The 11588-nt window shown below is 44.1% G+C and overlaps 1 protein-coding gene across 1 annotated transcript; it reads right to left on the bottom strand.

The window, feature by feature from the left end:
• Positions 1-9900: 9900 nt before the first annotated feature.
• LOC123395559 (brassinosteroid-responsive RING protein 1-like) lies at positions 9901-11253 on the bottom strand. Its single transcript, XM_045090573.1, has one exon. The coding sequence runs from the start codon at positions 10963-10965 to the stop codon at positions 10486-10488; it is 480 nt and encodes a 159-aa protein (XP_044946508.1). The 5' UTR covers positions 10966-11253; the 3' UTR covers positions 9901-10485.
• Positions 11254-11588: the final 335 nt, after the last annotated feature.

Here is an 11588-nt window from a genome sequence, read left to right as displayed (position 1 = left end):
ACCTCCGCGTTCAACACACGTGCAGCCCAGTGACGTCTCTCGCACCTTGATCCAGCAAGGAGGAGGGAGAGGTTGGGGAAGAACTCCAGCAGCACGGCGGCGTGGTGTCGATGGAGAGACGAGGTCTCCTGGCAGGGCTTCGCCAAGCACCGGTAGAGAGGAGGAGGAAGAAGGGCAGGGCTGAGCCGAGGGAGAGGGAGAAGTCTGTCTCCCAAGGGCCAAACCCCTCTCTATTTATAGGAGGAGGGGGAGGGGGTGCGCCACCCCTAGGGTTCCCCCCTAGGTGGTGCGCTAGCCACCAGATGGGAAAGGGGGGCGGCGGCTAGGGTGGGAGGGGGTGGCGCACCACCTGGTGGGCCTAAGGCCCACCTGTGCCTAGGGTTGCCCCCTCTCCCCACCACTTGTGCATTGGGCTGGGTGTGGGAGGCGCACCAGCCCACCTAGGGGCTGGTTCCCTCCCGTACTTAGCCCATCTAGCCTCTTGGGGTCGTTGCCCCCCTTCGGTGGACCCCCGGGGCCACCTCCGGTGGTCCCAGTACGTTACCAGTGACGCCCAAAACACTTCCGGCGTCCAAAACCATCCATCCTATATATCAATCTTTACCTCCGGACCATTCCGGAGCTCCTCGTGACATCCGGGATCTCATCCGGGACTCCGAACAACTTTCGGTAACCTCGTATAACAATTCCCTATAACCCTAGCGTCATCGAACCTTAAGTGTGTAGACCCTACGGGTTCGGGAGACAGGCAGTCATGACCGAGACACCTCTCTGGACAATAACCATCAGCGGGGTCTGGATACCCATGGTGGCTCCCACTTGCTCCACGATGATCTCATTGGATGAACCACGATGTCAAGGATTCAATCAATCCCGTATACGATTCCCTTTGTCTGTCGGTATAGAACTCGCCCGAGATTCGATCGTCGGTATACCAATACCTTGTTCAATCTCGTTACCGGTAAGTCTCTTTACTCGTTCCGTAGCACGTCAACGTGTGACTAACTCCTTAGTCACATTGAGCTCATGATGATGTTCTACCGAGTGGGCCCAGAGATACCTCTCCTTCACACGGAGTGACAAATCCCGATCTCGATTCGTACCAACCAACAAACACTTTCAGAGATACCCGTAGTGCACCTTTATAGTCACGCAGTAACGTTGTGACGTTTGATACACCCAAAGCACTCCTACGGTATCCGGGAGTTGCACAATCGCACGGTCGAAGGAAAAGATACTTGACATTAGAAAAGTTTTAGCATACGAACAACACGATCTAGTGTTATACTTAGGATTGGGTCTTGTCCACCACATCATTCTCCCAATGACGTGATCCCGTTATCAATGACATCTAATGCCCATGATCAGGAAACCATGATCATCTATTGACTAACGAGCTAGCCAACTAGAGGCTTGCTAGGGACACATTGTGATCTATTTATTCACACATGTATCACTGTTTCCTGTTAATACAATTATAGCATGAACAATAGACAATTATCATGAACAAGGAAATATGATAATAACCATTTTATTATTGCCTCTAGGGCATATTTCCAACAGTCTCCCACTTGCACTAGAGTCAATAATCTAGTTACATTGTGATGTATCGAACACCCATAGCATTATGGTGTTGATCATGTTTTGCTCGTGGAAGAGGTTTAGTCAACGGGTCTGCAATATTCAGATCCGTGTGTACTTTACAAATATCTATCACTCCACTCTGGACATGGTCCTGGATGGAGTTGTAGCGGCGTTTGATGTGCTTCGTCTTCCGGTGAAACCTGGGCTCCTTGGCTATGGCAATGGCCCAGTATTATCACAGAAGAGTGTCATTCGACCCGACGCGCTTGGAACCACTCCAAGGTCGATGATGAGCTCCTTCATCCAAATTCCTTCATGAGCCGCTTCTGAAGCAGCTATGTACTCCGCTTCACATGTAGATGCTGCCACGACTTCTTGCTTGCTACTGCACCAGCTCACTGCCCCACCATTCAACACATATAAGTATCCGGTCTGTGACTTAGAGTCATCCGGATCTGTGTCGAAGCTAGCGTCGAGGTAACCCTTTACGACGAGCTCTTCGTCACCTCCATAAACGAGAAACACTTCCTTAGTCCTTTTCAGTTACTTAAGGATATTCTTGACCGATGTCGAGTGTTCCATACTGGCATCACTTTGGTAACTCCCTACCAAGCTTATGGCAAGGTTTATATCAGGTCTGGTACACAGCATGGCATACATTAGAGAGCCCACGGCTGATGCGTAGGGGACAGAACTCATCTTCTCTCTATCTGCTGCCGTGGTCGGCGACTGAGTCTTACTCAATCTCATACCTTGCAAAACTGGCAAGAACCCTTTCTTTGAGTTTTCCATATTGAACTTCTTCAATATCTTGTCAAGGTATGTGCTTTGCGAAATACCTATGAGGCGTCTCGATCTATCTCTATAGAACTTGATGCCTAATGTGTATGCAGCTTCTCCAAGGTCCTTCATCGAAAAACTCTTGTTCAAATAGGCCTTTATGCTCTCCAACATCTCTATATTATTCCCCATCAATAATATGTCATCCACATACAGTATGAGGAAAGCTACAGAGCTCCCACTCACTTTCTTGTACACACGGGCTTCTCTGTAAACCTGTATGAACCCAAACGCTTTAATCACCTCATTAAAGCGAATGTTCCAACTCCGAGATGCTTGCACCAGCCCATAGATGGAGCGTTGGAGCTTGCACACTTTGTTAGCACCCTTAGGGTTGACAAAACCTTCTGGTTGCATCATATACAACTCTTCCTTAAGGTTCCCGTTAAGGAACGTTGTTTTGACGTCCATTTGCCAAATTTCATAATCATAAAAGGCGGCAATTGCTAACATGATTCAGACTGATTTCAGCTTCGCTACGGGAGAGAAAGTCTCTTCGTAGTCAACTCCTTGAATTTGTCGAAAACCCTTTGCGACAAGTCGAGCTTTGTAAACGGTTACATAACCGTTTGCATCAGTCTTCTTCTTGAAGATCCATTTATTTTCTATGGCTCGCCAGTCATCGGGCAAGTCCACCAAAGTCCATACTTTGTTCTCATACATGGATCCTATCTCGGATTTCATAGCTTCAAGCCATTTGTTGGAATCCGGGTCCGCCATCGCTTCTTCATAGTTCGAAGGTTCACCGTTGTCTAACAACATGATTTCCATCACAGGGTTGCCGTACCACTCTAGTGCAGAGCGTGCCCTCGTGGACCTTCGCGGTTCAGTAGTAACTTGATCAGAAGCTTCATGATCATCATCATTAACTTCCTCTTCAGTTGGTGTAGGCGCCACAGGAACAACTTCCCGTGCTGCGCTACTATCCTGTTCGAGAGGGGGTGTAATTACCTCATCAAGTTCTACCTTCCTCCCACTTACTTCTTTCGAGAGAAACTCTTTCTCTAGAAAGGATCCGTTCTTGGCAACAAAGGTTTTACCTTCGGATCTAAGATAGAAGGTATACCCAATAGTTTCCTTAGGGTATCCTATGAATGCGCGTTTCTCCGCTTTGGGTTCGAGCTTTTCTGGTTGAAGTTTCTTCACATAAGCATCGCAGCCCCAAACTTTAAGAAACGACGACTTAGGTTTCTTGCCAAACCATAGTTCATACGGTGTCGTCTCAACGGATTTAGACGGTGCCCTGTTTAAAGTGAATGCTGCAGTTTCTAATGCGTATCCCCAAAATGATAGCGGTAAGTCGGTAAGAGACATCATAGATCGTACCATATCTAATAAAGTGTGATTACGATGTTCAGACACTCCTTTGCGTTGCGGTGTGCCAGGCGGCGCTAGTTGTGAAACGATTCCACACTTCCTTAGGTGTGTGCCAAACTCGTGACTCAAATATTCTCCTCCACGATCAGATTGTAGACATTTCATTTTTCTGTCACGTTGATTCTCAACCTCACTCTGAAATTCCTTGAACTTTTCAAACGTCTCAGATTTGTGCTTCATCAAGTAGATATACCCATACCTACTCAAATCATCGGCGAGAGTGAGAACATAACGATAGCCACCGCGAGCTTCAACGTTCATCGGACCACACACATCAGTATGTATTATTTCCAATAAGTCGGTTGCTCTCTCCATTATTCCTGAGAATGGAGTCTTAGTCATCTTGCCCATGAGGCACGGTTCGCATGTGTCAAATGATTCAAAGTCAAGAGACTCTAATAGTCCATCAGTATGGAGCTTCTTCATGCGCTTAACGCCGATATGACCAAGGTGGCAGTGCCACAAGTATGTGGGACTATCATTATCAAATTTACATCTTTTGGTACTCACACTATGAATATGTGTAACATCACGATCGAGATTCATCAAGAATAAACCATTCACCAGCGAAGCATGACCATAAAACATATCACTCATATAAATAGAACAACCATTATTCTCTGAGTTAAATGAGTAGTCGTCTCGCATTAAGCAAGACCATGATACAATGTTCATGCTTAAAGCTGGTACTAAATAAAAATTATTAAGGTTTAAGACTAATCCCGATGGTAGATGTAGAGGTAGCGTGCCGACGGCGATCACATCGACCTTTGAACCATTCCCGACGCGCATCGTCACCTCGTCCTTGGCCAGTCTCCGCTTATTCCGCAGTTCCTGCTTTGAGTTGCAAATGGTTTGAGCTCTCAACGAACGATATGATCAAGCTACTCACTTGAGACCCCCCCCCCTTGACAGTACGTCAATCTATCCTAAAACAGAAAACCTATCAAGGGCAAACCTATACCTTGCACCTCGTCCTCTTGAGCTAGATGACGATGATCTTGGCTTCCTCAAGATAGACCACCTTTCTTGATTGGTTGGCTTGATGAAGACTAGTTTATTGCTCCCTCATACACACTATGGGTGAGCCGCTCTTCAGCATATCTTCGCAAGTCCATTGCCACCATCCTCCACCACTTGACGTGATCCTCCATGGGTTGTATGAGATCTTTCTCTTGACGCAAGCCCATGGAAACACACCTAACCCCACATAGAACTCTCACGAAGACCATGGGTTAGTACACAAATAAGTAATGGACAATTCTTACCATACCATGGGATCACATGATCCCTCTCGGTAAATCTTGTACGCATTGTGTGTTGATCATCTTGATTTACTCTTTGTTTGACGATCTTGATCAATCTTGTGTCTCTACGACCATTCTTTGGATAATACCTTGAATACCATCTTGGTCATCATATAAACTCCTTGAACCCAACAGATGGACTTCAAGAAGTGTCTATGGACAAATCCTATAAATATAACTTAAGGCAACCATTAGTCCATAGGAATTGTCATCAATTACCAAAACCACATATGGAGAGATATGCTCTAACATAGGTTATGTGAGAGCATTTTATATAGTACTTAGCGAGAGAGGGAGAGGGCAATGTACTTAGTGAAAATGTTGTTAGTTAGTTTATGTTAGGGCAATATATGTAGTACTTAGTTAGGTTATGTTACAGCAAAATGTTGTTAGTTAGGTTATGTTAGAGCAATTTATATAGTACTTAGTGAGAGAGGGAGAGGGCAATGTACTTAGTGAAAATGTTGTTAGTTAGGTTATGTTAGAGCAATTTATATGGTACTTAGGTTATGTTAGGTTATGTACTTAGTGAAAATGTTGTTAGTTAGGTTATGTTAGAGAAAAATGTTGTTAATTAGGTTATGTTTGAGCAATTTATATAGTACTTGGTGAGAGAGGGAGAGGGCAATGTACTTAGTGAAAATGTTGTTAGTTAGGTTATGTTAGGGCAATGTACTTAGTGAGAGAGTGAGTGGGAGAGAGCTGGAGAGGGATGGAAATGGGGAGGGAGAGGGAGAAAGATGGATAGGTAAGGAGAGGGAGAGGGAGAGAGATGAAGAGGGAGGGAGAGGGAGGGTCTATATCGATAGCGGAATTGTGGACGTCTATATCGATCCCTATGAGTACACGAGTGATATTCGAGTGAACCATCGGTTACCAGGTGGCATTCCCTTTGCTTCTAAATATTTTACAATACCCGATAATCATTGGTATCCACTAGAATCATCTACATGCTCATTACACCGTTATTCTTGTTATTGGTTTTGTTCTTCTTTCTCGTTCATGTGTTCCGGTATCTCCGTGACATAGTCACCTGTGTCTGGCCAGACGATGATCGATGTCGTCACACCGAGAGGGATCTAATTATATCTCACCATTTTCGGAGGAGAAATCCCACTCTCGAGCTATCTAGTCCCTTGTCAAACTTTCCGATGAACCTCTAAGTTGTCGTTATGATCACCTAGTTACAGATCATGTTTGAGAAACCCCAAAGCTCGTAGTATGGTAAGAACTGACCATGATACTCCCATGGTCAAAGGAACATAAAACACATGATAACACTCTGTGTTAAAACAATTGATCTTAGATGATATTATCTCAAAGTATAACAAACAAGTTTGGGTCGATTCAATATGATCGTTCTTCTAATGTCATACTCTCATTATTGTTGTAGTACTATCGTTACACCTAACGATATCATAAGATCCGGAAAACAAGATCAGTGACAACACTTGAGCCAGTTCTTAGAGGCAAGAGTGGGAACCTTTTTTTACCGTTTATCATTCCACACGTGCCTATGAGTTTTGCACTGAATCACATATTCCAGAATCATGGTGGTTATAGCATAGAATATAAACTCTTAATCGTGAATATGGAAATATAATAATACAATATTATTGCCTCTAGGGCATATTTCCAAGAGGATTCCCCTCCGTCAAATTTTTCACTTTGGTAGGTTTGCATTGTGGTGATTGCTCCTAGGGCGGGGGAGGGGGTGGGGGAATTGCTTGCTTTTGCCCTGCAAACATGCACATAAGAGGGGAACAACTAGCTCCGCTAGAGCGATAAGGCATAATGATACACGACTGAGTATAATGTTTAAATGATATATTTTCTAAAGGATAACTTTTGTAACATACAATTTTAATTACATTAATTGAGTTATATGTACATTAACACAAAAATAGCACTTCTAAAACCAGAAAAGGGAGAAGGTATCTCAATTCTTGATTCATGCGGGTAATGGGAGGTATGCGGCATACATATGCTTGGTAACCGTCTCATTCTCCTCCTTCCTGACTTTTCCTCATTCTTTCCTTCTTAGCTTGCACGTTCTCCATCACTGCTTTCCTCGTCTCATTGGCTCCCCTTACTCTCATTTGGGCCTGGCTTTGGTGTCGTGGGTCACTCTCCTCTTTGTGCATTAGTTTCGCTCTCTTCTACATTGGGAAGAATATCGGGGTGGGGACACCTTTTTGCCATGTCGGTGTGCGCACCGTTCATCTTCAGGTCCATTGTATGCCCCTCTAGGTGGGTTGATTTATGATTAGCTCGCGCAAAACAAACATATATGTCGCATGAAGAGAGGGGTGAGTGGTGGTTCGCCTTCTCTCTTATGCCAACATCGATGTGTGTCTATTCTCCTTCCCTTTCCTCCCATTCTTCGATTCTCAAGCGTTCTTGTGATTCGTTCCGTTTGGAATAGGTGGGTCCTGAGTTGGGATAACCACACAACATCATGATGCTAGTTAAGGTAGCTTCTGTCGGCGCATCTAATTTATTTTCATAATATTGCTGGAGAGGCTCTAGTTGAATTCCACAATCACCTACTTATACTTGTTTACATCTTATTACCACAAAATGTAACTAGTATTACATTAAATTTGACAAATTCTACCACATACTAGCAGTGGTAATATTTAAAGACTTAAACATTACTAGCATTCAACAATTATCATTACAAATGCAACATTGGCAATAGTTTTGCTTTCAAATGTTATTTGGTGTATTTTCTTAAAATAAATCCAATAATCTAAATCTGAACAAAGGAACAAAAAAAAGATAAAATAACATGCTTCTATCTATGGAGCAATATGTTCCATTTATTTAGATACAATAAAATCGAGTCATACGTCGAATCTAGTTGGGATGGCCTACACATGCAACGTGTTCTCCTTTTATATGTATTATGTCACATCTATATGTTTTTGTGTCTAATTTATCTACAAATATCTTGATAGAGAATTCTACATTGCGCGACTCTAGGAAATTTAAGTATTAATGAGCTAGGTTATCTTCCCTTGTACTCCTATCGATCCAAGAGGTAAGTGATATCTCATCGGATAGTTGGTTGCATTCAATTTTATACAACATCTGAATAATGTAATATCGAAGTCCTCGACACATTTTCCATGTAACAAAAGTTATTATCCCTACATAACAGATGATGTAACGGCTACATTATGGAAAAAACGGTTCTTCTCGCAAAATGAATAATCCTTCTGTGAAGTAGATATTTTCTAGTGAATTCTTTTAGGACTCTACTACAAATATGATGTTGTTTTTTTTACCATGGCAAATCAAGCATTTTTTTCCTGGCAAATTATGTTCTTCAAAGATGACAAATTTAGCTGGCGAGCATGGAAAATCCAACTTAGTTATATATTGTTTTCAGAAAATTGCCATGCTTACACACTATATTTTCCATCATCACGCCACTATAAATTATCATGAAAAACCTCAGATTTTCATGCCTAAAAATCAGATGTCGGATTTCCAGTGCTTCAAATTTGTATAGGTACTCAACAACCGTATAATGAGTTCAGATTTCAGAGTTTCTATAGATTCATTAAGGTAGTCCCGTTGAATCCAATGTATTTCAAATAAAGGGTGTAACACACAAAACATGTAGCAAAAACGGGTGGTATCTTCAACCCCCTCTCGAAGTAGTACGTAGTATAAAGCTGAAAAATGTTGGTCCTATGAAATCTTATAACAAGAATGAAAGGGAAAAAAAGAAAAGTGAGCAGAGCAAAAGGTGTGCATATATTCGGATTCACTCCTCTATTTACTTCCACTAATCTATGTCTGATGTACATACATATGTTCTCCTTTCCTTTTTTTTCTTTGTATATGGATTTTGCTCTAGAAACCAAATCCATTCGAGTCCAAACCCACACTAACCAAAGCTCAAACCAGGAACTAATCCCCTTCCACGGGGATCGTCTTGTGATAATCTCTCCAAGCGAGGGGCCATCGGAAAATATTTCGACGCCTCTACACCAATGGGCCTCCTTTGCCCTTGTCGTGCTCTGACCGATTGAGCTTGTTTTTGCATAATATTATATCATATTATATTAATTTACTACTATGTATTATGCTTGACAGAAATGAGGTTTATAAGATACCAGGTTACAATGTTATGCATTGTGAAGTAGTATCATACATTAATATCATATACATGATATTAGTATATTATACCTTTCATTGCGATCAGTCATACCATTGATATGAGTTGGTAAGTGATATCGCCTTTATACATCTAAAAATAGGTCTTTTTAGAAATTTTAATACAGATTACAGATGATTGCATACAAACATATTTTAAAATGTGAATTCACTTATTTTGTTCTGTATGTAAGGTCATACTAGAATATCTAAAAGACTTATACTACCTCCATTTGAAATTACTTTAAAAAAAATATATAACAATAAAATACATCTAGATACATTTATTTCTTTGACAGATATTTCCGGACAGATGGAGTATTTAGAAACGGAGGAAATAGTACCACGGTCCTCAACACATTTCCCACATAACAATGTTATTATTATCCTTACATAACAGACAATGTACGGCTACATGATGAAACAAAACCGATCTTCTTGCAGACGGAGTAATCCTTCTGCGAAGCAGATATTTGCCTGGAAACAAATGCGCATAGCAACCATGTCATTACTTGGGATTTTCTATAGATGCTAACAGAGGGCATAAATTCAGATAGTTCTATTGAATGTGATGCATGACAGCGTATACAAGTTACGTCAATCAATTAATTAAAACCGGAGGGAGTAGCAAAAAACCAGGAGGTATCTCCAACCCCCTTGAGAAGGAGTAGTATAAAAAATATGTGGTCCTGGTGAATTCTTAAGACAGGAATACAGCTTCAATACAGAAGAAAAAAAAAATCTGAATACAAGAATAAAAATGAAAGAAAAAGTGAGCAGAGAGAAAGCGTTTCTCAAATTTCTCTGCATATATTCGGATTTCACACCCCTATTTACCTCCACTAATCGAAATCTAAATCTGATGTATACATATGTTCTCCTCCTCTTCTGTCTTGTCTTGGTTTATGGATTTTGCTCTCCAAACCCAAATCAACCAAAGCTCAAACCAGGAACCAATCCCCTTCCATGGGATCTCCTTGTGATAATCTCTCCAAGCGAGGGGAGGGGCCATCGGAAAATATTTCGACGCCTCTCCACTAATGGGCCTCGTTTGCCCTTGCCGTGCTCTGACCGGTTGAGCTCGTTTTTGCATAAAAACCCAACTGGAAGCGACAAATTGGGAACCCTCTCCTCAGGATCCCGTAAGAATAGTCGCCGAACATATATGCAAACAGCACCCTGAATCAGCTTGCTCTGATGTCTGAACCAATCACGACGCCGGGAGCGGCAGGAGGACGGGCGCCGTCGTCGGCGAAGGGAGCAGCGGCGCCCGGCAGAGCGGGCAGGTGCGGTGGCCGTGGGAGGCCCAGCGGTCGAGGCACCCGCGGTGGAAGACGTGCCGGCACGCGCGCGGCCGGCGCACCCGGGCGGCGCCGTGGAAGTCGCCGAGGCACACCGCGCAGCCCTCCGGCAGCAGCGGGGTGGGGTCATCTCCGGTGGAAGCAGCGGAGAGCGCGTCGAAACGCACGGACGGAGAGTGCTCCTCCAGCTCGTCGAGACCGTGGCCGTGGTGCTGATGGTGGTGGTCGGCGAAGTAGGCGGCGTCCGAGTAGTCGAAGCTGAGGTCTTGGTCGACGCCGGCGCCGACGAGGCGGAGCAGCCATGAGGAGAGGCGGCGCAGGTGGCCGAGCAGGAAGAGCAGGTTGAGGAGCAGCCTGGGCATCTCCGAGTACACCGCCGGGAACCCCATTGTATAATTTGTATTGATCTCTCGCTCTCGCTCTCTACTTGGATGGACTGGGCGAATCAAGAAGCTGAACAGAGCTCGAAAGCTAGAGAGATTCCTAGAGGAGGAGGGATCTCAATGGCACACAATGGTCTGGCCTTTATAGCAGCAACTATGGGGGAGGAGGTAGGAGGAGAGGGGGTTGCAGGATGGCGACGGAGATGTACAGTGGACAGACAGAGAGTGTAGGTGTAGGTGTAGGTTGCCAGTTAACTAACTGTTGAGGCGTGACAAGGTTGTGTGTGGACGACAGACGGATGGATGGAGATTAATGGCGAATGATTGATTAGTAAGTCGGGTGGGGTGGCTCCATCGACGGAGAGGATGGATGGAGGAGCGTGCATGTGCATGTGCCTCTGTGTCCGGCGGGAGGGACAGCCCGGACGGGGTCAGGTGCGCCTGTCGACCCGCCGGCGGCGGCGGGCCGGCTCAGCAGGTGAGCTGCACGCCGGCCTCCGCGGGAATAAAAAGCTTTCTATAATGCTCATGGTCAGCACATGTGCACATTGCTGTGACTCGGCTGGCCTATCGTGCGACCGTTCGGCCGTCCGTGTTACGAGCCGAACGAAAGATATACACAACGGGGT

This window comes from Hordeum vulgare, chromosome 5H, assembly GCF_904849725.1.
Source record: "Hordeum vulgare subsp. vulgare chromosome 5H, MorexV3_pseudomolecules_assembly, whole genome shotgun sequence".
In the NCBI taxonomy this organism is placed as follows: domain Eukaryota; kingdom Viridiplantae; phylum Streptophyta; class Magnoliopsida; order Poales; family Poaceae; genus Hordeum; species Hordeum vulgare.
The sequence above is the reverse complement of the archived record's forward strand: the minus strand, read 5'-3'. Positions and strand labels throughout refer to the sequence as shown.